At 53.1% G+C, this 25993-nt stretch overlaps 1 protein-coding gene across 1 annotated transcript in view; it reads right to left on the reverse strand.

Annotated features, from left to right (window-relative positions):
- Positions 1-25351, reverse strand: part of CD81 (CD81 molecule) — a 36330-nt gene extending 10979 nt beyond the window's left edge. Inside the window, exons 1-3 of the mRNA XM_054197556.1 lie at positions 25192-25351; positions 13363-13477; positions 400-497 (exon numbers count right to left, since the gene is read on the reverse strand). Coding sequence (XP_054053531.1) covers positions 400-497; positions 13363-13477; positions 25192-25257 — 279 coding nt within the window. The 5' untranslated portion in view covers positions 25258-25351. The remainder of the gene's footprint in view (positions 1-399; positions 498-13362; positions 13478-25191) is intronic.
- Between the last annotated feature and the right edge of the window lie 642 nt (positions 25352-25993).

Here is a 25993-nt window from a genome sequence, read left to right on the forward strand (position 1 = left end):
GAGTTTAGTGGGTGCTTGGTAAGACAGTGAGACTGTGGTGGGGAAAAAAGCATGGGGGGGCGTTGATGTATAACAGAGAAAATGAATCTCCAGGAATCCTGCTGTTCGCACCTCTTCTGCTATGCTGCTGGCTTCAGCCCCTGTCCTGCAGCCAGGCAGAAGCAGGAGCTTGCAGCGTCCCTGCCAGCTCAACCGGAGCTCCGACACGCCGGGCACAGATGCCCTCCGCCAAATGCTGCTGCCTTCCTCCTTGCAGAGGTCAACTGGTTCCCACCTACGTGCTCAGGCAACCTCCCAGCCCCGTTCCTTGCAGAAGTCTCCAGTGAGGGAGGGATGGTGTGTGCCAACCCACAGGGACATCATGGTACCAAGCGGCATCCAAAGCTTTGCGCCTCTTACCGTTCCCAGAAGGCACTGAGACTCCTGAATAGCACCATAGCATCCCAGGAACCCCACGAACATCATGACGGCTCCGACCGCGATCAGGATATAGATTCCTGCAAGGGGGAGAGAAGGGGAAATGCATTATTATTGAGCTTTGTACGGCAGCACCCTCGTGCCTGATGGGACACAGAATCACAGAATTGCCTAGATTGGAAGGGACCTTTCAGATCATCGAGTCTGACCATCAACTTAACACCGACAAAAACCACCACTAAACCATGTTGCTAAGCACTATGTCTACCCATCTTTCAAATACCTCCAGGGTTGGTGATTCCACCACTTCCATAGGTAGCCTGTTCCAATGTTTGCTAACCCTTTTGGTGAAGAAATTTTTCCTAATATCCAACCTAAACCTCCCCTGGCGCAGCTTGAGGCCATTTCCTCTTGTCCATGCTGGCTCCCCAGGGCGGCTAATTAGGGGTGTGCAAAATTACGGACTGGGGGATACCAGTAGAGGTGGCGGCAGACACAGTAGAACAACTCAACATACACAAGTCAGACCTCAAGGTGTTTGAAGCTGCTGACACCGAAACTTAAAAACCCCATCACCCCCAAAATTAGAGGAAATGCGGAAAGCTTCATCACTAATAGGCAGAGAATGCAGCAGGCAAGAAAAAGGCTTTACAGCATCCTCAAAGCTGCAGTGTGGGAGTTTCCATGGCATACATACTGTTCTAAATATTTAAGCAGAGGAGATGAAAATTATTAGTTAGCATATCTTTTAAAAATAAACAATAAGTCATATGGTTAATTTATATTAAACATCGTACAAATATTTATCTGGTTTTTAGACAGATGAGCCACAAAACTAAGGGAAAAGCACTACTTAAGCATCTAATTTAATACAATCTGGCTTTTGTTTGTTATAAGCTCTTCTACAGAGAGGAGGACTTTTTTTTTTTTCTTCAACTTATTAAATTTGCACAGTCAACTTACTCCGTAACTAGTATAAAGCTTAGCTTGCAAATTAGGCATTGTGGGGGGAGGTGTCAGGAAACAGAGGGATGGAAGTTTATTCATCCAAGAAACAAGAGCTTTGCTCAAGGCTCAGGTCTTCTGCCACTAGCAGTCACCATGGTCTCGCCAACCATGAGATTGGTGAGACCATGGTGATTACTCAGACAGATGCTACCAGCCCAGATAAATTTGTTTCCTTTTCCAAAGCCACAGCTTTATCCTGTTATATACTGTATTATCAAGTTCCTTTTTGGTTAAGTAATATTCTCAAGTACTGTGGCTCTACTCCTTCGTAAGTGAATCCTACTTTTGATCGAAAAGCCATTTGACACGTGCAAAAAATAATCAAAGAAATAATTAGAAATGAGGCAAGACTGCAGTCACCAATTCTAACCGACAGTGATGAAAAAAAATAATACATCAGGACGAGAATAAATGTACATGGGGCATCCCAGAGGTAACAGCAATACAGGGCATCTTGCTTGGGAGACACCCCTTGAATTAAATGTTTAATTCTTTTGCTATGAGTCAGAATGTTTTTATAGTTATTAATCAGTCTGTCAACTCCCCTTTAGGAATGGCACTAAAGTATAAACAGAGTTCAAGACTAAAACTGCTTGTACATGCCTGTCATGTTTAAGGTTTTTCTTATCTTCGTAGCTGTTAAACAATCTTCTGATAATTAAAGTGCAAAGTCTAAAGGGCATGCACCGAAAGCGGAGTCAAGCCAAGTTAAACCCTTCTCTAAAAAAAAACCAGATAGATAAGAATGGTCTCGACTTGTTTAAAATCTCTTTATGGACATGTCAAACTTGGGGAAGGATCAACTTTGGCTCCCGCTTCTTCCCTCTTTCAAACAAAAGTCACCGGCACCCAAACAATGCAAGCGCCGACGCAAGGGCCAACGTGGCGAGAGGTGGCGACGGAAACACCGTCCCAGCGCTGGGACCCTCTGGATGGCGTTTTGCACCGGCACAGCACTCGGACTACGCCTCCCGCTATATTTAAGTGCCGCGGGAGGGAGGAAGCCAGCTGCAGGGGAAGCGCCAGCACAATGGAGCACGCTGACCCCGCAGGAAGCCCCTCTTCATGAAACCTGACGGGCTCTGCCGCAAGTGACACCAACATCCTCACGGCAACACTGCCAGCAGGAGGAGGAAAAAAAGCATGAGTTGCACCTCCTGATGCGTATCACAGAATGGTTAGAGTTGGAAAAGACCTTAAAGATCACCTTGTTCCAACCCCCCTGCCCTGGGCAGGGACACCTCCCACTAGACCAGGCTGCTCAAAGCCTCATCCAGCCTGGCCTTGAACACTTCCAGGGATGGGGCATCCACAGCTTCTCTGGTATCAAAGGGGTCTCAGCAGTGCCCCGTAGCCACAAAAACCCAATGGGCAGTTGGGATGTTGAAGCTCTCTAAGAGAGGACAGGCCACCTTCTGACTTGAAGGTGTGAAGAGAGGGGAAAAACAAGCAAAAGAAACCCCCCAGGAGAGTTTCTTGGAAAGGACAGGCCACCAGTTAAAGTTTCGTGGGCCTGCCTGAAGTAGAATTAGGTTATTTTATCCCAGTGGTTGGAGATGATGTGGGGTGGAGGGACTGGTGGTGGCAGCCAGGCAGAGGGCCAGCGTGGTGAGCAGTGGCTGGGGTGTGAGTGGGGAAGAGGGGCCCCCAAGGGGCTAGAGGTGATGGGAAGGCATGAATGCATCCTGTAAAATGAAGGCAGTCTGCTGGACGCCTGCCAAACTCCAGAGAGACTGATGGAGATTTTCGGAAGCTACATAACTACTGTTTCAAGAAGAACAATGTATCAGTAGTGATCTCTCAAAAAAAGGTCTGCTTCTTGTCACCACAATCTGCTAATACCGAAGAGCCAGCCCTCAGCATCCAGCTTGTACCAGTGATGCTGCTGGTTTAGGTTTTCAACCCAAACTGCGTCAGGTTTTTCCATCTTACTGCCTTGGGTGGCCCTGCTGGAGAGTCTTCATCACAAGTCCCTCTGGGAAAATCAACTTTGCTCATCCCTGAGCGCAGCAGCTTCTGATTTCTCCTCACATTAGGTCAGCAGAGAGAAGACAAAGCTGGGCTGGGGGCAAGTCATTTCAACATCTAAGTCACCATTCAGGCCAACCACCCCACTAGATGGGTAACAAGCTGATGCAGCACATCTGGAGACCAAGAAGCATGATGCTGCAGGGACCCCAATGACCAGGTCACTCCCATGGATGGACTGAAGATTTTATTCTCAAATTCTTCAAAACAAACACTGAAGGCAACTTCCAGGCTGAACAAACACAGTCAGGAGATCACAGAATCATAGAGCAGCCCAGGTTGGAAGGGACCTTGGAAGATCATCTGGTCCAACCTTTTGTGAGAAAGTGAGCCTAGATGAGACTATCTAGCACCTTTGAAAACCTCCGGTGATGGGCACTCTACCATGGCCCTGGGGCAGTTGTTCCAGTCAATGATTGTTCTCACGGTAAAAAATGCCTGTCTTGTATTGAGATCATCAGGAAAATGTAAGGGCCACTGGTGGCTAGGAAAGTTTCGCTCTGAAAATTAGGAGATAAAAGCCCAGCGAGAACCTCAACTGATGGCAGAAACTAAGAGGGAACAGAGACATTTGCCATTTTACAGAAGTCTCTTGGAGGCCTCTGTACTTGCTTCTTGCTGGGATTTGTGCAGCTTCAAAAAAAACCAAACGAAACCTGACCTGCTGAACTTCCACCCCAGACAGGCTGTGCAGACCTTGCGCAGGCAAGCCAGGTCCCAGCTTCCCGTTTCTCTCCCGGCCCGTGCTTCCCCAACTCCTCGCCAGAGCCAGCGCTGCTGTCGAGCAAGCAAACAGTGAGAAGTAAAGGAGGGAAGGGAAGACGACCGTGCACCACGTGCGGTTTCCTGAATGGAGCCCAGCGGATGCGACTGGTGGGGTGGGAGCAGCAGGAACAAGCAGCCAGGCAGGGGAGAGGGCGGCGATGACTGGCCTGAACTCTGAAAATCACAAAAAAAAAAACCCTGGAAGGCTTTTGGGACAAAGGCCAGCTTCATTCCCAGGCACAAACAAGTGTCCGTTATGGAGTCGCCTTTTGTTGTGGAGGGCCAGAGCACTACAGCCTCCTGGGAGGCAATGGAGCAGGACTCTGCTCCGGAGTTTATTTAAAAATCAAGCACAAAATATTTAATGCAACAATAGAGTCTTGTATGATGAATGCCAGGGTGTTTCTCCATGGAAATGCCACACCGAAGGCTGCAAAAGCAAACGAAGGCAACCAAAGCACCCAACCACATGCTTTGGATGGTGTCTGTTTTCCCACACCCATCCTTCCCCTCAAGGGATGGGGCTGGCCGGGGTGGGGGGGTGTCTCTGCTTCCAGACTGGGTGCCAGGCAGCTGGGGGGGCTATTTCATGGCAATCACAACCCAGACGGGAACGACCAAGCCCTTTTCCCAGAAAACAGCCTGACACTTCTTAGCTTTCATTCCTGGCAGACAACGAGGATGACGGCCCGCGTGGTTTCGGGCTCCACGTCTGGAAGCAAGGCACCTGTCATACCCATCCTGAATGGCACATTATCCTCCGAGGAGACTCCCCCCAGCACAAGCCTCCTCACTATGTAAGCATCCAAGACGGGATTAACTCCTGATAGCCTGTCCTGGGTGAGAAACCCTTCACCAAAGCGGTATTCGCTCCCCCAGGGCTCCACCCGGACTGGCACAATTCTGCATGAGCAAGGCTCCATCTGCCTTTCGCGTGCCACTTCCCAGCCCGTTTGTGTTGCAGATTTCTCGGGGGTTTTAAAACAAGAATTGCTGTTTGCCGTAAACAAAAAACAAAGTCAGAGGGGTATGAAATGCAAACTGCAGTGCCTACAGTCATGCTGCTCCATCCCACGGCGGCAGGAGACAACCCCCGAACTGCCAGCGCCGCAGCAACAGGTACAGTGAGCAGATAATTCCTAGGTGTTTGCAGTACCAACGTGCCTCCACAGCCTTGAGCAACATTCCAGTGTGATTTCTAACCCTGTGGCACAGTTCTCTGATAAGGCAGCAGTAAAAGCACGATTGCTAAAGCTGCCACATGTAACCAAGCCGCCCACGAAAGCAAACTGTGAGACTGAGCCGCAGGACCTGTATCCTGGAGGCGGGGAAGCCACGGGAGGACTCGCAGGGATGGGTGCCGTCAATATTGCCTGATGTCCTCTATCCGCCTTTTGAGATGGAGCCTTTAAACAGAAAGCTTTAGGAAAGAGGGCCAACCAGCCTTAGTTTCATCTCCTCGTTACAGAGAGATTCAGGGTCTTGTCTGAATTCACAGCAGGAGGAGGGACAGGATCTCTTCGCTCAAGAGTATCAGGATGTAACGCAGCAGAAAAAGCCGCAGCGACGCACCAAACGCCATCCCCCCCTTCCCCGATACAACCAGGGCACGCGCTGCTTTGGGCTGCGGGGACCTCCTAAAGCTTCACCACGCGGAAAGCCCCCGAACATCAGACCCCAGGGACCGACAGTCATTGAGCACTTCTCTCTGGACGGTGCTAGATGGGAAAGAGAAAAAAGCAGCCAAGAGGCCAGTTTAGCTCCCAGGTCATGCAGATCATACCTCCATGGAGGGCCTTTTGCCTCCAGACCAGGTATGAAGCAGGATGCTCACTTCAGGGAGCAGGGAAGGGAGAGAAAAAGGCAATATTCAATGTCAGTACTCGCTCTGGCACTAAAGCAGCATAGCTGGTGCCTGCAGGGTTGTAAAACCATGTCCTGTCCCTGCTGAGAAGTAAAAAAAAAACCCACAAAACCCAAGTAGAACAAACAGACTTGAAAAAAAAAAAAAGGAAACAATGAAAAACAAATAAAAGGAGGAACAAGCACAGCAGAACCCCTCTTAAAACAGGCAGGGAGTGCGCCGGCCCCCGCCAGCCCTCCTCCCATGCCCCACCATCCCCATCAGAGATGCTGTGCAGCTCCAGGCTGTGGCATTCCCAGGCAGTGCCCTACCTCTCCCAGCAGCTTTAACTCGTTAAGCTAATGGAAGCCAGTCTCTTCCTCTAGGTCACCACAGCAATGTTTCCAAAAGACAAAAAAGAAAAGAAAAGAAACGAAAAGAAACCCCCCCCGGCACCACACCATGCTTCCCAGGAAGCCCAGGTGGCTCCCGAAGCCGTGCCTGCCCTTCCTGCGGGATGTGCTTTAAAAAGGGGCTGAGAGCAGAGGGAAGAGAGATTTTCGTGTCTCCTCTCCCGACAGACAGGCTCCCAGGGGGGAGATTCTGCACATCCAAGAGTTTTGCAAGCCTCCGAGGGATGGAGGGTGAGCTGCGGTGCCACCCTGACGTGGCTCCTCCCCTGGTGATGCTGAACATCACAGGGCTCGCCACCACCCCTGCTGCAGGGAAGGGTGGCACCATCAGACAGTGCTGGGAAGGAGACTCCTTCCAACCCCACACCACCAATCCTGGAAGAACACCCTCTCCATAGCCAAAAAGTCCTGACCAGGACATGCTTCCTTGTGACCTGGGGGCAAGATACAGACAGGGAGTGGAAAGTCCCTCCAGGATGTGGAGGGAGGGGAAAGGGCTGGCTGCACCAGCCAGCCGGTGAGGGAGAGTCTCCTGGACATTTTTGTTCAGCTGCCTGTTGGAATTGGCCCAGCAGAGCCCACCACTTTCTTGGAAGTGGGGTGAGGGGAGCGGGGGGGGGGGGGGGGTCAGGGAACGAGAGGGTTTGCTGTAAGATGACAACTGGAATGCCCCTCGGTTCCCCTCCACTGCCTTTCCCAAGAAAAACATTGCTGCTCTGTGGCTGCTAATGACTTCCAGATGGAGCAACAGTGTCGCAAAGCATGGAGAGCTCTCCTGGGGCTGCGTGGCTCACACGGGGAGATGAAAGGCAGTACATGCTGCCCTTGTCGGCAAGAACAAGGCAAGAAGGAAGCAAAGGACACACCTCTGTCAGAAAAGAGGTGGAGAAAACCCAAAACAAGGTCCCTGTGCACGCACACCCGTACCCAAACAGATTCTGCAGACACCACAGCCAGATTTCTTCCCTTCTGCCTACCCAGGAAACGCTGGAAGGAGACTTCAGTTTTGTAACGTCAGCGTACCCGCGAGAGCTGGGATGAGGTCTACGGCACATCTCCAGCACTGGGATGGACAATGGTGATGCAGCACAGGAGATCCAGGCTGGAACATGCTGGCCCATGCTCTGCTGTCCCAGCCTACAATGCTTCTGGACATCTCCACATGCCCTGCGGTCTCACCCACTGACAGAGCCCGAATCCCACTGGATTTGGATTTCTGGTGGGCTTTGTATGCCTAAACACGTGGCAGGTTTTCAAAGGAAAACTGTCAAAGTTACGGGTTTGAACAGCTTTGAAAAGCAAGAAGCCACCTGTGGCACAGGTCCCCATTGGCAGAGCCAATGGGAGCAGACAAAGGAGAAGGACAACTACATTGTTTGTAGTCAGATAGATCTGAACCCAAAATAACCCAATGGCACCAATTTATGGCCTTAAGTCATAACCAATTTTAGTCAGCAGAGTAAATGAATCCCAGGAGCGGGTCACGCTGACGGTAGACTGAATTACAACTACTTACAAGTTGTTTTTTAATAGAAATTGAATTCTATTATAAGAATACAAAAAAAAGGATTGTTTGTATTGTCAGCTATATGGTAGAAGCCAGATACTTAGAGGGAAGTACTGACAAAGTGTTTTGCCTCAAAACTACTATTTTAAAAAGAATCCCACTATTATTGAACGACCGGATCTGACAGTGATTAGAGAAAAATCTAGAACCAGTAAATCTCAGCCTTTTTTTTCTTTAAGGAACTAAATAATTAAATTATCCTTAACTGTAAATAAGTATTTCCAAGAGAGAAAAACACATGTACTTCTATTTTTAAAATAAATCCACACATACATATTATTTTTTTTAAATAATCCATTGTGCTTGCTCATTGTGGTTCAAGGCCAAATGAAAGCCTTGGTTTCCACTCCCAAGCATGCAAGCCTGGCCACAGCTCACGTCTCTACTGGGAAACCACCGACACACAGCGCCTTGAAGAAGTAGAGCACAAACGGGTGGGAGAAGAACCCAGTGCCGAGCCAGCCGTGTGCATCCGCAGGGATTGCTGCAGCCTCACGCCAAAACAGAAGGTGTTTTTTCACCAGTGTTTATTACAGGACCCAGAAACCAGGACTCTTGGACTTTTCTCTAGCACTTTCACAAAAAGTTTAGCAAAAGATTTGCTGTTGAGTCTAACCCCATGATATACGGAAGTTGGTCCCACCTTTACAAGATGCCTAATATTTCTGGAGGGATGGGGACAAGGATGGGGAGCATGAAGAAGAGAAACCGAGAACTCTCCATTGCTCATGGCAGGTCCACACTCGCTGTGTCAACGGCTTCCAGAGCCTTTGCAGCCCACCAGCACTCAGTGCCAACCCCTCTGAAACAAAAAGCACATCTCTCAAACCCTGGACATCACTGCTTTTTCTCCAAGGCAGTCGTGAGAAGGCCAGTTAAGAAAAAAAGCCACTGTTATAGATAGAAGGGACAGCTCTCCCCCATGACTGCTTAGCCAACACAAGTCCGTTTGGATGATGGGCTGGGGTGCTCTGCGCTGCTGGCCACATCTTGGACCCACGGCAAGAGTGGCCAAAGCGTCCTCACAGCGAGCAATCCCTGGGGAAGCTCAGGCAGGCATCCCGATCCCTACCCGCGTACGCGCTGCCGCTCGGCAGTCCCTTCTCCCCATGAGGGTCAGACTCCCCCGAGGCCAGCAAAGCCTTATGATGCTACTTCCAAAGAAAACCCCTGGGGACACCCACAAAAGCCTGCCAGCGACGGACATCATGCTGACTTCAAGGACAAGCGTGCAGATGCAATTGAGGTTCAACGCAGACGCGTACTCGTTTGTGAGAAAGACTCCGAAGCATCCCTGTGCTTTCTGGCCCATTTCTTCCAGCCCAGGCCATGTGAAAAGCGGCTCAAACTCCTTTCCAGGGCAGAAATCACGACCCTGGATTGTATTTGTACAGAGCAGGAGGGTGAATAGAGTCTGTGGTTCACCTCGTTAGAGAGCCGGTGCTCTCGTTAGCCAGCGCCACCACAGCACGCCGCTTCACAGGCACACTCGTGGCCTTAAAATTAGCCCAAAGCCATTGCTGCCCCCAGCCGGCCCCCCCTTGTCTCCCACAGGCTTTGCTGCCTGACCTGCTTGGGTCACACACAGTCACCAGCCTGGTTGCTAGGGTAAAAAAAAAAAACCCAAAATAAAAAATTAAAAATAACCCAACCCACCGTTGCCTTTCTGCTGGGGCAGCAATACCCAGCAGGATGGCGGGGAATGGGAGCGGTGGCAGTAGCCACCTCGGTGGCCAAGTTTAAGCCACTACTGCACACCTGTCCCAAACCTCACGCCCCTCCCAAGGCGGGGGCCGGCAGGGGATTTACTAATAAACTACAAAAAAAACTGAACAGAAGCAAAACCGCCCCCTTCCTCACCCCCAGAGCTACATGGAAAACTGCAGCCCAGCTCTGGATGCCTTCGCGCTCTTCCTCCTGGCTGGCCCCGCTCCCGGGGCCGAGCTAATTAGAGCTGCGGGTCATGTCGCCCTGTCACTTGCTGGGAGCAGCCGGAGGCAGATTTCCTATTTTGGATCTGGCGGGCGAGAACGAAGCCCAGACCATCCAGCTGCCGTGCTCCGCTCTGCGCAGCTTCAGGGAAACCACGGGAATGAAGGGCGGGAAGGGCAGGGAGTAGGGATGAGCGCCCAGCGATGCTCCCAGCGCCCAGGCGGCCCAGCAAGGGGGGAAATGTGAAATCCAGGGATGGGGATTTAAGGCAAACAGGAGCCGAGGCTTTTGTTCCCACGCTGCTGAAAGTATGTTGCCTGCAGCAGCCGTGTCTGTGCATCCTTGAAGGACGGGGATCCTGGCTTTCCCCTGACACATTATCTTCACTATCATCCCACCGAGACGGGGCGAATGCAGTAAGTCTAGCCTCCTCAAGATCCCCAGGGGCTTTTAAAACCACTGACACCACAGCAGCAACTTACTGTGGAGCGATCAGATTGCTCCAGTTCGTACCAGTATCTGCACAGATGGACCAGCTCTGCCTTTTCCCCCCACAGGCTCTTGTAGCTCAAAAAAAAAATCACAGTGGTTTTGTTTTTTTAAAAAAGGTACTTTATGTGTAGGGTCAATAAATATCTAAGAAATGGTTAACCAGTTGTTAGCATCCAACTTACCAATGCCTCTATCTACCCTGAAGAACGCTTTCTGACCTGCTATTGACACCTCGCCTGGCCTCCAGACACGCAGGGCGCTTCAGACACAGTGTTACACACGGGCAAGAAGAAATAAGGGTTTTAGTTTTTCAACTACAAATCAAACAAATAAACGCAGGAGACCATAAGCCTAAGGTGAAGACCATAAGGTGAAGAACAAGTGGTTCCTTTACAGTCACAAAAACATGAAACCGCGGTGCTCCAGCTTTCCCCACCCCTGGTACCACTTGGTCTTTACAGCAGCGAAGCGGTTAACCTGCCATTTGCTGGAGCACTGGGTCCACGGCCAAAATGGAAGTGCCAAAAGCCAAGACCACAACAAGTGGTCAGGGGGTCAGATGGTTTGCGAGCCATGCGGAGGAAAAGCCCACGAATAAGAGCTCATTTAATACCCTCCCCAAGCCAGCCCACAAGACAACTCGTTGGATGCGGTGCCAAATCGCTGGGGGGGGGCGGGGAACCGCTTGCGGGAAACCCCAACCCCAGGAGGTCCCTCCTCGTGGGCCGGATGGGCAAGCAGAGGAAGAGTCGCCTGTGCCCGCGGGTGCTGCAAGGGATGCTCCGAGCAAGGACCGCTCCTCTCCTCCTGCTCCCGCGCACGGCCGGGCCCTTTCCTTCCCAAGTATCACAAGTCCCTCTGTGAAAATCGCCATCAGCAAACTCAGCAGCGGGGCCTGGGGAGAAGCCCAACCCGCCAACGAGAGCTGCAACCAAGAGACCTGAGCTTGCCGTGGTGCAAACCTGCCTGATTTCTGGGAAGAGGTTAAGCTCTGCAGCAGGCTGAAGGCATCGTACCTGGCACCCAGCGGCTGCCCTGCTCCCCACATTCTCCCTCTCCCGCTTCCTCATTACCGTCCAATCCCACACACCGACCTGCTATGTTAATTATTTTTCCTCTCCTGTAACACGTACAGGCGCCCTGGGAAAACAGCCTTTAACAAAACAGCTTCAACTTTGAAAAAAGTTGAGAAACCAGGAGGACACCGAAGCGCCACTTTCCCACTCTCCCTCCTCACCAAGTACAAACCCCATGGCCCAAGTTTTCCTCCTCCGACAGTTTTTATTGCTTCCCCCTGTCCTGCAGTGCCGTGGCAAAGCCTGGCCGACCTTTAAAAGCCTCCTGACAGATCTCGGGACCAGTGCCTTGCGCCAGACATCAAAAAGTGGTTTGCAAGGGGAAAAAAAAACAACCCTCCAACTCTGGAGGCCAACCCCAACCCCAGAGATGTTCCTGCTCCCGAAGCAGGAACATTGTGTGCATGTGTATGTTGGATGCCAGAGGAGAAAAAGGAAGGAGTATCGGCTGGGGGTGGGGGGGGGAAGAGGAAAAAAAGAAAAAGCAAAAAGAAATCCCAGACTCCAGAGGGCTGGCTGGGCGAGGCAGCAGCTGAAAGAAATGCTCTGCTGTTATTACTGCATGGAAATTACAGCTGCCAGAAGGAATCCAGGCCGATCTGTTGCTGAATATAACTTTAAAAAGACAGCCAGCCTCAAATCATGGGCTGTTCACAGGCATCGGAAAGTCAGCACGGTGGCGGGACCTGCGTTCCGTTCCCCGCTGCCTTCTACACAGCAAAGGCCGAGGACAAAGATGAAACAACGCAGGGTGGAAGGGCAAAGGATGCCCAACAGGCGGGAGGGGAGGAGTCGGCCCCAGTGCTCCGGGTCCCGTTCCCCCCCCGGTACTGGGAGAAATGTGTTGACTAGGGAGACATCAGTTGCTGGCCCCCAGAAGGAAGGAGATGTTTGGGCTGGTTCTTGGAAAGGAAAGTTTGACTTCTTAAGAGTTCCCTTTTCTCTTTTTCAAATTGAAAAATCTACAAGAGGGAAATGCTATAAATACAGCTCTGGCGGCGAGGCAAGAGAGGGGAGACAGCGGGAGAGGAAAACCCGCTGCTATTTACAGCGGGAGAATCTACTATAACCAGGCACAGCCGGGGAGAAGGGCTCGGGCATGCTGCTTCTTGGGCAAGCAGGGAAAACCAAAGGAAAACCCTTCCCAGAAGATAACTTCAGCTACAGGTGAGAAAAGGGCATTGGATTAGACGCTTGCACCCCGAGCCAGCCCCTGTCTGGCAGACAGCCCCTCCTGCAAGCTGCTCCCCCTTGCCCGCGAGGCATCACTGGAGAACAGGGCAAAAATATGGGGTTTCATCTTCCAGCAAGCCGGCATGCTGTCAATTTAATAAAAACCACGCCAAGCTTAACCGTAACACGCAGAGGCTCCACCTGCCCCTCCTGGAGAACATGAGTCACGAGCTCGACGAGCTGCACTTTCCGCTGCCAGCCGCTCCGTTGGCTACTTTTACATCCCTTTGGATAGGAAATGAGACACGCTTCCAAGAAGTACCCCCTCTTCCCAAACATGCTCCGGAGTGAGACTGCAGTGGAGAACAGCACCGGAGAAAATCTACTACGCTGCAACACGTCTTTTCGTGCTTTTAGCTGACGTGACTTTGGATTCTGTGCTTGGGCCACAGCTGACATTTAATGAAGGCTTTGATTGGCACGGCAGGAGATATTCTGGGGAGTACGGGGGGAGCGGGAGGTATTTTTAGTCCGACCTCCTTGCTTTTGGGAGCACGGAGCTTTCCACCTTGGTTTTGGGCACGCTGCAGTCCAACCCTGGGGCACGACGCCCAGGCAGCGACGGTAGCATCCCCCAGACCTACTTACCGACGTAAAAGGTGTTGGGGGCCTGCTTGTCCCCCAGCTGCAGGTAGAGGATATTCGTCGTCTGCGAGTCATGCCGGAGCCACAGGGCCACTCCCAGGATGATGCCTCCGGCCAGCTGGGGAGAAAGCAGAGGGACGCAGGCGTTACCCATCACGTCGGACCTAGAGCGGCAGTAGGCGCCTGCCTTTTCTCCTTTCTGCAAATTCTTATTTAGTCCTTTCGCATACAAGAACATCCTTCCCAACCATCGTCCCACCCCTGCAGCGTGCTTTGTGCCCCGTACCACGAGCCACACGATCCTCCTCGCTTTATGAGAAGACCCCTCATCCTGGGGATATGCAAAGCCCTTCCCAGTTCCTGCAGGTGCTTTCTCTCCTAAGAGGTATTTTACTACTCTATTAAAATGAGTAGTAAAATATCCCAGCCTTATCCAGGAAGCACGAGATGTGGAACTGAAGCTTTTAGGATAGCTTTTCAACAGAAGTTAGGATCAGCCTCGATTACTCCCATATCCTAACGGGCTGTTATCACCCCATTTCATTTCTCTGTGATGTACAAACTGGGTTTTGTTTGATCTGCTGAGAACTAGGTAGGAAGGACAGGGAGGCTGTGGCTCAGAAAGTGGGGGGGACCACCAGTTCTTCCCTCTGCCCACAGTCTCACATGCACACGACTTCCCACCCAGGGTCAGGGCTCCAGCCTGAGCAGACCTAGTGGGTCAGAGCTTTCTGCATGCCCAAAAGCTGCTCTGCCTCGGGGGAGACCTGTCCCACCAACGTGACACCAAAAGGCAGCAAAAGTGCCGGTAATACACAGCAAGAGCAGAGACATCGTGGCTTTGAACTGCTGCCGCACCCGCTCGCAGGGGGTCCAAAACACCTCCAACCCCCCCCAACACACTCTTCGCGATGTCCACATCTTCACATTCGGCAGAGTGTTTAGGAGCACACAGATGACTAAGAAACCACACTCAGGGGGACTTGGCAACATTTCCAGCAGCATCTCTGTGTTATATCCCACTCCTCCCCTCCCTACGGGTCTCGGGGATGTCCCACATCAGGAGGGAACAGACCAGGATTCAGCTGCCCTCGCAGCATCAATTTGATTAATATTTAGTCATCTTCTCAGGTGTCCCATGAGCACAGGAACCCCGGTGGACATTACTTCCACTGCTCGGTTCACTGCCTGTTTAATTTCTTAAAGGGATAGAAAAAGAGAAACCGTAACGCAAGTCCCTGTGGGCGGGCTGTGAGCTGGGACCCTGCTCTCCCACTCCTCCGGTACATGTGGCTTTCCTTAACATCCTAATCCAGGGACTGAAGCAGAGCAAACCCTCGGTTCAGGCCACCACAACACCACGCTGCTTTTGGAGGCTACCATGAAGACGCTCGATGGAGCTGAGCAGCTCTGCGAGCCCACGAGGCTGGAACCACCGCCTTGGCGGAATATTTATGCCCAAATAACGGGAAGTTTCATGACTGTCTTCCTCACTGTTTTCTCTTCCAGGGAAGGGTGGGGAACGGCAGCGGAGGACGGGAGCAGATCGGGGGCCCTGGAGCAGGGAAGGTGTCACTGAGAGGAACTCCAGCCAGAGCATTTCCAGCAGGACTCGCTGTGTTCTCCATGACACACCCCCCCCCCCCCCCCCCCATTTAAAACCATGAAAGAAAGGGCGGGGTGGGGGAAATAAACACACTTGTGAAAAAAACCCAACCCTCAAGAATTCAATATCACTTCTATGAAAGGCTGGAAGCGCCTGTTCGAACACTGATTTAATTTTGAGTGTCCTAAATCCTCGAAAAGCCATTCATCTTAAAAAAGGGAAGATAACTAGCAAAGAGTACAGAAGTGGAAGCACCATTTTTTTCAAATGGGTCTGAGTCAGGTCAGAGGCATCTGAGAGGCATCATGAAGGTCACATTAAAAAAAAAAAAAAAGGAAAAGAGAAAGAAAAAGGAAAAAGAGAGTTTGTTCAGTAAAAGTGCAAAGTCTTCTCCAGTTGCACAAGTGCAGCAGAGCCTCGGTGAACGCACGAGGACTGGGATTTGCCAGACAGGCCGTCGGTGGGAATCTGGCTTTGCCCCTCGGGAGGTCAGACGGTGGGTTTCCTCCTTGCTCACTTCCACAAATCCCAGACAGGAGATTTTTACAGGAGTGCCATCGAAGCTGGGGCAAAGCCACACAGTTTGCTCAAAACTCACAAGACAAGCTGACTTCGGGGCTTTTCCACTTACCGGAGGGAGAAAACCCCCACTCTGGAGAGGGAGGGAAGATTTTACAAGCCTTTCCCTGATTTGCCACCGAAATAATCAGCTTTTACCACTTCTCCCACAACAACCAATGCAACTTCCCCACCAGCACGGTCCCTCATCCCCCTCATGCTTGGGAGAGCCCGAACTTCTCCAAACACTCGCTATGGAGAAAAGTCACGAAAGCTGGTCCGTGCTCAAATCCAGCTCCAAATAAGGCAGCCCGTGACTTTGCAGAAAGTTACCCAAATCCAGCCTGGCATGGCTCGTTCATTGTCTGAGGACGTAACGAAGCCCATGTTTATCCTCTCGGGAGAAGGAGAATGTCCCCAAATTAATCAGCTCTACTCAAAGTCAAGGTCTCTCGGTGGCTCCCAGGGGAGAGGAGACCCTGAGGAAGACTGGGGGTTCTGTGCTGGCTGGGAGAGCCGAAGAAAAGACTGACTGCAGCCCTTTTTGGTTTGGTTTTCCCTCTGCCAGGAGACGATGCTGTGCCCCGGCACGCTGCCCTCCGCACCCAGCACCCCCGGCCACCGAGGCTGGGTGACACCAGCGCCAGGAGCAGCTTTCCAACTAAACGTGCCCCAAAACGCCCAACACAGAACCGAAAGCAGGCTGCATGCTATCCTCAGAATATTTCTTAAACATTTGGGAGCATCGGCTGAAGGGATAGAGCCTCTTCCGACTCAAACCCACCCCAGAGGCGAGGTCTGCCTACGGCAGCCAGCTGAACCCTCTTCAGATGTTCATGGTTTCAGCCCGAATGTCCACCAGGAACACCACACATCCGTCCCTCCCGCATCCCTGACTCCATTTGCTTTTTTAAGAGATCACAGAGGACCTCCGAATCGAAGTTTTAATCCAACAGCAGCTGGATTTCTTAAGAGACAGCAATGTTCACTTACTAATGAAAACAGGGTTTAGGCTACGATGAGTAACTTTTTCCATGAAAACCATACATCCTTCCACCACCAAGACACGCAGGACAAAATAAAGACATGTTTCTTCCCAAAGGAAAGAAGACAAGAGGGAGAAAACTTCATCGGCTCACCACAGTAACTCTGCCTTCCGCTGCACCTTGTTTGGGGTAATCTCATTTTTAACACAACAACTTGCTCCGGAAGCTGGGTATTTTCTTCCCTCCCCCATCCTAAAATTGCGGTTGTTTGCCAACACAAGAGCCAGAAAAGCTCCAACCACCGCTGGCAGCATCACGCTGGTCTCCAGGCTGCACATCCTCATACATTAAATATCCCTTCCCCCCCCGCTCCCGTAGGTATCCATGATCTCGTGCAGGCTACCTCACATTGCCCTGTGCTTGCCCAGCTAGTCAGACGGCAATGCCTGGCAATGTCTCAGAGGCTGGGGCCATGGCTTGTTGCAGATATACCCCCCGTGCCCAGCACCGCTCCCCACTGAAATTTTTGGGGACTGCTTTAACGAAAGCAAACATCTAAAAGCTGCAGCTTCAGCCAGGCCAGCGCTGCCATCGCTCTTCGATCTGCCTTGCACACGCCAACCCCCCCTGCCACCGGCTGCTCCCCAAAGGCGCCTGCAGAGACGGACGCTGCTGAAACACACACCTCGGACTCCAGCTCCGGCCATCCGGATTACTTTCCAGCGCTTTAAGCACTACTAACTTTCCTGGCTACTTTTACAGCCTTATGCTTCCCTTTGCTCTGGAGTGTTTTACGCTCTCCTTCTGCCGCCTTCCCCAGCCCGCGCTTTTGTGTGCCCTTGTTTAAAAAACAATAATAATAACAATAAAATCCCACAGACACATCCCCCAAATCCCAAAGGAAAATGACCCCTCGATGAAAATAACACTTCCTCCTCCACCTTCCCAGCCCCTTCAAAAATCCTCCAAAAATGCCCTAGAAGGGCGCCCTGTCCAGAGCGCAGGATCCCCGCCGCACCACGGGGCTGGCCCTGGAGACGGCACCCCCAGCAGCCTGCCGGCACAGCAGAGGTGCCGCGGCAGGCTCCGGCGTTTCCTCTTTACTGCTATTTTCCAGCTTCCAGAGATTTATTGCTTCTTCCACAGACAGCCAGACTTTTCCAGCTGGATCCTGCCTGCCCGAGGCTTGCTTTTTGCAGGGACGCCATTTACCCACTTGGCGCGGCCAGACAAAGCCCCCATCGGATGCTGGCCAGGGGAGGGGAAAAAGCAGCCCCCAGCCCCCCGAGAGGTGACGGGGTGGTACCCCACACAATGGGGTATCACTGTCTGAGCATCAGTATGCAGCCCAGTTTGCTGCCCCATCCACCGTGCGCCTAACGGGGCTCCCTCCTGGATTGCGCCGTTTGCCTTAAAATTCCCCAGATCCAGCCGTGGGGCAAGGGAACAAGTCCATCTTTCACAGCTCAGTCACCCCTCCCCTCCCTGAGATATTCCCATGATTTAGGGGTGCAAGGAACAGCCCCATTCTCCCCTTTAACGCGGGGCACCCCATAACCCAGCAGCTCCCTGGGCACTCGGGTACACCGGGACATGCATCATCCCCTGATCCCTTCTGCTGCCCCCAGCCCTTTTCCTCCTGCTCCCATCCCTCCACCCCCCTCCAAAACAGGTTTCCTGGTAGGGAGGAAGAGGAAGATGAAGAAGTAGCCCTGGCTATAGGGTGTCTCGCCAGGCATGTCAAAGCGAAGCAGACATCCTGCGGCTCAAGCCGGCGGCGGAGGGAAGCGGAGGTGCCAGCAGTTTCACAATGCTGTATTTTTAGCAGCGCTGCTTCCCGTGGCCACGGCCGCTCCTGCTGCCGGGATGCTGCTTCCCGCCCCGCGGGAGCCCCAGGGCTGGGAGAAGCTGCAAAAACGCTGCCGGCGGAGCCCGCGCCGCGATGCCGGTGAAATACCACCGTTATTAACAAGAAGCGGGATGCTGCCAAGAAAGCGTAACGGAATTTAGCCGTTTTATGATTCAGGGAGATGATTAGAGATTTTTAACGTGTTTTCACGCTGCACAAGCTTGAGGCTTCCCTTACACCGCCTGGAAGCTGAGCCCTTTGCGGGGGGCAGACAGCACCCGGAGCCCACACGGGGAGCGCAACCGTGTCCCCCCCCGCCATGGCTCCTCCTCAGCGCAATCTGCAAAGCAGCCGAGATGGAGTAAAATCGCATCCCCTTCCTTTTCAGTGTGGGGAACCAGGGTGCAGATGGACGAAATGGCTTGCCAAGGCTGAAGCAACTTGCCACGCAAGAAGCCCCTGGCACAGCCAGGAATGGCTCACTAATTTGGGGTCGCATGCTTTGCTCCCAGGTCATTTGTCAGTCTCCAGGTGGAGCAGCAGATACCATATTCTACATTACGCGTGGCGTGAATAACATCACTTTGCCACCGCACCGAGCACGAGTGGGGGGAAAAAGGGGAGGAGCTAGAAATTCGTAACTTGATGGAAATTACCTTTAGAAGGGCAATAGAAGCCCTTGCAAGATGTGTGCTAGCACCTTGCGGGTTTGGCAGGAGGACGGAGGCGGGCAGGGGAGCAGCACATGGCTGGTGGCGGCAGACAGACACACACGTACGGGCGGCGCCGGGCCTGACTGCACCCTGCGCCTCGCTTTCTGGAAAGCAGAAGTTGAATTTCTTTTCTACCGCAAATAGACGCGCCTCGCGGAAGCGCTGGGAGGGCTCGGGGTGCAGCAGGGGGCCGAGAGCTGCACGGCAGCCCACAAACCTGGCAGCTTTGCTCTGGCGCTGTGACGGACTCCATGCTATATAGCAGCGGGACTTCACGCCAAGAATTCACTTAAAATTTTAAGGCGAGAAGCGCTGCAGACCATCCCCGCGCTGCTTGTCGGGGTGGACTGTGGGATGCCCCAGAGCACCAACACGTCAGGACACCCCTTCCCCGTGCAAGGCTTTTTTGGGGGGAGGGTGTAAGGAGGGGAAGTGACGGAAATCAGGCAAAGGCGGTTGCAGGTAGGCAGCCCCACAGCGTAAAAGCTTCCTCTGAGCTCTGTGAAAGCCGAGCGCCGCACAGGCACTCGCAAACTGCGGCAAGAGACGGGACTCTTCTTAGAAAGAGCAGGCCAGGTCTTTCCCCAAAGCTCAGGCTGAAAGTTTGCGGCAAGGTCTGCCCAGGAACGGCAGACAAGGCGTTTGGGAAGAGCTCCATGCTCTGCAGGCAGGAGGAGGAGGAAGGCAGCCTGCATCCCCTGCTCCGCTCCCAGCAGCGCAGCCGCCGCCACCTTCCAGCAGGCGCTATTAATAGAGCCGCCGGCCGGGGCGAAATTCTCCACTGGTGCCTATAGTTACCAGCCCCACAACACTGCGGGGCTTTTCAAAACAAGCTCCAGAGGAACACTCCCAGAGGAACGGCATGCCAGAGGCCAAATAAAGCTTGATGGATGGGAGGAGAGCGGGAATCCGGCACCAAAATCCAGGAGCGGGGTCCTCCTGCTCGCTGCTGCCCGCCTGCCGCAGCCTGATCCCCGCTGCGGATAGAAGTATCACTATACATTGACATCTACCAGTAGGGTTTAATCGCCCTCGGCAGAGAGGAAAACAATTTCAGATATTGCTTTAAAATTAATTTGGCCCCGTACATAAGTGTTTAACTACAACGGTAATACAACTACTTTCCCTTTTTAACAGTACAGTGGAAGGTAATTGCAGAGCACAGGATTAAAGTGTTTCTCAAGGCATCATACGTGGGTTAACGTTCTTGCAGGAGGTAAGCATTACCGTGGTTGACAGAAGAATAACCTCAGGAAAACAGAGCAATCCCCTCTCCAGCCACCAGTGATGCTCCCTCGTCGCGACTGCAGCCCCAGCCCATTAACTGAAATCGGGTACCCCCATAGGGCAGGGCACCGGTGTCTTCAAAAGACCTGCTTAAATAACCTTGCGCTTCAGAAGAGGTTTCATAGGCGATGGCAGGAATGCGTTCGCTTGACAGAGATCCCAGAAACACATCCCAGCGAGCCATCAGCAGGAAAACTTAGGATCACGTACTGAGCCTACCAAGAAAACCTCTCCCTCGCCCTTCAAAGACAGACACTAAATAGCTGCAGGGTCAAACACACGTGGAAATATCTTGCTTATCGTTCCAGGATACCGAACCCAGAGTCGGTGGAGGAGATGCTGGGCCAGCACCACATCCTTGCTGCCCAGGCTCTCTGTGATTCCCAGGGAGAGCAACAACCAAAGCAAACCCCGCGCTCCGCAGCCTGCCAGCCGCTACCACTAATAGCGTTTCAGCAGCTCTTGGTCCTCGGCCTGCACAGAACGCCAGTGATTTGTTAGTCCAGGAAGTTATTTCAAGCCCGTGCTCCAGAGCCACATGCCGTGTGAACCACCAGCTCTTCCATTCTCCGTTTAAACCCATGAGCACCAGTACCCAGCCACCCTCCTCGTCACATTGGGAGGGTCACGAGCCGCTCAGCAGAGTTGTCACCGTGGGACCACCACCACAGAGAGCTGCCACCTCCCTCCACCGTCACCTCTCGTCACCAAATATCTTTGTGCGTGGTTTGCGGACTCCAGGGGACAGCAGACAGATTTTCCAGTGTTGCACAAGAAAACACTCTACTCCACCACCCCTTCCCTTTTGATCCCCACTGTTGAGACAGACTTTCACTTCCATCTTCCCTCTGGTCTTGCCCTTCCTCCCCTTTGCACCCGACTGCACCACCTCCCCTCAACACAAGCAAGAGAAAGTGTTACGTGGTACCTGGAAAGTGGCATTAAGAGCAAGCTCTTCTTTTTAATTAGACACCTCTCTGGTAGGGAAGTCAGTGGTGTGCTCTGGACCTGGAAGGTTGCCACGGGCTGTGTTAGCTAATAAGCTGGGCGATCCTTCTCCAAGCAAGCCAATTTCTCCTTGGTTATGTTTAATTACATTTTAAAATAGCTCTCTGGCTTCCTTCGGCCTCTCCAGGGACTCTTTGCAAGTGGTGGTCAGTTCAGCCCCATGCACTGAGCTCTGCTATTGGACTGGGATAATCGAGGAGAGCAGTGGAAGTCCATCCGTCTATTGAGAGTGGGATGGAGGAGCAGCTCCATCCCACCATGTGTCCAGCCCAGACGGGGCTGGGCTGGAGGGTGAGCTGGGACTGCCCACCGCACCCCCAAAACCGCCCAGTAATGGATTCAGCTACTGCTCCCTCTCCCAGGGCAGAAAAATCACAGAATGGTTTGGGTTGGAAGGGACCTTAAAGATCACCTTGTTCCAACCCCCCTGCCCTGGGCAGGGACACCTCCCACTAGACCAGGCTGCTCAAAGCCTCATCCAGCCTGGCCTTGAACACTTCCAGGGATGGGGCACCAACAGCTTCCCTGGGCAACCTGTTCCAGTGTCTCACTACCCTCACAGTAAAGAATTCCTTCCTGATATCTAATCTAAATCTCCCCTCTTTCAGTTTGAAACCGTTACCCCTTGTCCTCTCGGTCCATTCCCTGATAAAGAGTCCCCCCCTGGGCCGGGAGCATCCCCTCGCCACTGGCCACCCCACCTTTGAAGCACAGAAAAGCTTGTCTCACCTGCCCTGTGTTTTATGGACCATGTGAGGTCCCCAGGTGCTGCCTGTGGCCTCGTCCACCACTTTGGTCAGCAGATGCCACTGTGAAACACGTTGGGGACGCTTTCTCTCCTGGGACGGGCACACGTTTGTACGTGTGGTCCATGCAGTGGCCGCTGCCCCCTCCTCGAGAGCCACCCTGGACTGAGCACGTAACCCTGGCATCTTCTCAAAAAATGCACGTGCAAAGGAAAAACAACCCCCATAGATAAAATAAAACCGAAACACCTTGGGCAGAGAGGGCTGACGAGGCGCACCAGGGAGCTGGTAGCGGGGCTGCCTTTTCCTTTTGCTCTTCAACACGGCAGCTTTGTGAAACTCCCCCTGCACTGCCAGGGGAAGGAAGGAGCTGGGGGGAAACCAGAGGGGTGTCAGTTTATTTACACTCCGGCAGGACAGCCGGGCCACTTTAAAAAGTTATCGGAGTTTCTTTCTTATTTGTTAACACCGATAAGGCTGAGAATTGCTTCCTTTCTTCCTCTCGGGCACTGGAGCAAGCTCCCCTGCAGCACAGTGAGGAGCCTGCCAAACTTTGGGCTCCGTTCCTCCTGCTTTTTTTCACCAACAGCGCCCGACCTCGTCTGGGCACGAGGCAAATGATAAGCAAATGAGCACAAGGAGCCCAGCGGCCCTTGTGTTGCTAACCAGCTGGCAGGACCACAGGGCTGCGAGAGCCCCCTCTCACATCTCCCCCTGGGTCAGAGCTGGGCTCCTGACGCGGCCACCCCGCAGCCTTTAAGCCAGCCTTTAAACACCACCCTGTAAAAAGGACCTTCGCGCTTCGGTGGCGACCAAGGCATCCCTCCCCAGCTGGGGACGCAAGATTGCCTGCTACCGCCTTCGCGTGGTGGTAAACCTAAAACTCCCCTTGACTACTGGTTTATAAAACAACACAAAAGGGCTTGAAAACTCTAAGATTTGGTGTTCAACCAGCCTTCAGCTGCCCAGCCTCACTGAAAACGTTAAGCCTAACAGAGCTCCGGCTCCCCACCCACACCAAAGGCTGTCCGAGGGGTCCGGCAGCAGGCGAGCCCAGCACCGGGAGGTGTTTTGCGAGCCGGTGGGTCGCAGCTCACAGGCACCCCCTCCTCGGGAGGAGCTGGAGCATCCCCCACCCCGGCCCGATGCTCCCAGGGAGCGGGCGTCAGGTTCCCTCCGGAGGGGTAGGGGCAAAGCACCCAAAGTCCTTAACAGGGAAATCAAACCGATGGGCTATTCCTCTTGGAAGGAAAACACCCGTTTGTAAAAGATGAGCTGTTTTGGAAGCGCGCACCGGGGCGAGGGAGCGAGCTTGCTCAGGAGCGGGGGCTGTGCAGAGCCCCCCTGCATCCTTCCTGCCGCCCAGGGGACCCTTCCTCCCTCGCATCCACACCCGGCAGCTTCGGCGACAAGAATGGCAGGAAATTAGGACCAGATGAGAAGAAAAAATCCCAGGATAAGCATGATAACTCGGAAGGAACCACACTTCAGAGAAAAGCCTACCCGCCTCCGTCCTGCCATTTTAAGGGTGGAGGAAGAGGTTAAAAAAAAAAAAAAAAAAAAAAATCCCCCAAGGACTGTCCCGCATTCGTCTTGCAGCTGGCAACGCATCAGGTATCAATTAACACCGCTGTCGTCACAGCTCGTCATCTCTCCCTTGGTCAGTGTTATACCCAGAAACAAGGCGAAAAGGCCTGAAATCAGGCCATATTTGACGGCGCTCGCTCCCACGCAGCGGGACACCCCACACCTCCCAGAGGTGGGGACCCCCCCCCCGCCAGGAGCTTCACCGGGCACCCCCGGGGAGGAGGCGGCAGGCGGAGGCTCCCGGTGCTGAGGCCGGGTTTGCTCTGGAAGGCATTGCCCCCCTCCCCACCTCTCCAGCCCTCCTGGCTGCGTTCGCTGCTGTGAGAAAACATCAAAACATTAAGAACCCCCCCCAAATTCCTCGTCGGCAGAGCGGGATGTCGGACAAGGGGACGCAGCCAGCGCTCGGCCAGCGGTGCCGTGCCTCCAAGGGGAGGGGCTGGGCTCGCTTGCGAGAAAAACAGCATTTTGGGGAATGGAAAACAGCCTATTTAAAAAATAATCATAATAAAAAAAGCAGCCTGCTTGGGCACATTTCGTCGCTCCCAGGCACAGCAGCGGGGAAAAAGCGTTTCTTGCCACGCCAGCCCCTCGCTGCCGGAGGGGGTTTCTAACCGGGACAAACCCGGTTTGCAGGGAAACCGGGATATGCCGCTTTTTGCTCTATTAGCCGCGTGTCTGGATGGATTATTTCATGAGAAACTTTCTCAGGAAAGGCAACCTCTCCAGCCTGGGTAAAATTTGCATCCTAAAATAACTTCCCAGGCGGCGGAGACGGCGGTCCCCCAGCTCGGGCACGACCCAAACGTGGGCGCCGAGGCTGGGTCCCGACGCTGTGCCAGCGCCATCGAGCCCCGTTCGCCCCCCGAAAGCAACACCAGCCCTGATGGCCCGTGATTTTTTGGCCACCCTCTCCTCTCCGGCTCCTCTGCGGCGGGCGGCTGGGCCAGCGCCTCTCCTCCCTCCGCCTGGCGGCATCCCTCCATCCCTCCCTCCTCGCCGGGCTGAGAAACGCCGCTGTTCCCAGCGCAGACCCCCAGCAACAGGGGGTTTGGGAGCAGCAGCCCCCGGAGGGGACAACGACCCGCTGCGGCCCCCGCCCCAAGCCAGCTCGGCCACCCCCCCCCCCGCCGCCTCAGGCGGGAGCAAGGCACCCCCCGCCCTTTCCTCTCGGAAAGGATGCCTATAAACACATATATATATCGATATATATATAAAAAATATAAATAGATATGCACGTGCAAATAAATAAATATATATATATACACGCATAAAAAAAAATAATCAAAGCATAAGCAGACACCCCCTTGCCCTAAAAAAAACCCAACCCCTAAGGCATATCCCAGTTTTAACGCTGGGCGGGGGGGTATAAGAGGTTAAAGGCAGGCGCGGGCAGACGAGCCATATTGGAGCCCCGTTATTTCAAGCGCTGGTGTGGCTCAGCGTCCCCCCCAATCCCGTCTCCAGCGCCCCCCCCCGCCCCGGGCCTCACCCAGAAGATGAAGTTGAAGACGAAGAGGAGGTATTTGATGCACTTGGTGCAGCCTTCCACCCCCATGGCGGCGCGGGCGAGGCGGGCAGCGGCGGCGGCGGAGGCTTCCCTCAATCTCTGCTCCCGGGCGGCGGCGGCGGCGGCGGCGGCGCGGGCGGGGAAAACAGGCCCCGCCCCTCCCCCGGGCGCCCCGCCCCTGGACACGCCCCTGGACACGCCCCATCACGGGGACGGGGGGTCGGCACACACCGCCCCCCTCCCGCCCGAAACGTGGGGGGGGCCCTCTGCTTCTTACGCCCTTTTTCCTTTTTTCCTTTTTTATTTTCCTTTTTCTTTTTTCTTTATTTTTCTTTTTCCTTTTTTCTATTTCCTTTTTTCTTTTTTCCTTTTTTCTTTTTTCTTTTTTCCTTTTTTCTTCCTCCTTTTTTCTTTTTTCTTCTCACTTTTTTCTTTATCTTGTTTCTTTTTCCTTCTTCCTTTTTTCTTTTTTCTTTCTCCTTTTTTCTTTTTCCCCCCTCTTTCCCTTTTTTCTTTTCCCCCTTTTTTCCTATTATCCCTTTTTTCCTTTCCCCCTTTTTTCCTATTATCCTGCTTTCTTTTTTCCTTTCTTTTGGTGTCTGTGTTTGTATTATCCTTTTTTCTTCTTTTTTCCCACCCGCCAGGGGCAGCTCAGAGCAAAGGGTTTCCTACACGCAAGTGGCAACCACAGGGAGGGTTGCTGGGGGCGGCTGTAGCACCGCTCTCTCCTAAACCCATCTCTCTTAAACCTCACCAGTGTCCCCTAAACCTCATCAGGCAGCCC

This window comes from Rissa tridactyla, chromosome 4 (assembly GCF_028500815.1).
Source record: "Rissa tridactyla isolate bRisTri1 chromosome 4, bRisTri1.patW.cur.20221130, whole genome shotgun sequence".
NCBI lineage: Eukaryota > Metazoa > Chordata > Aves > Charadriiformes > Laridae > Rissa > Rissa tridactyla.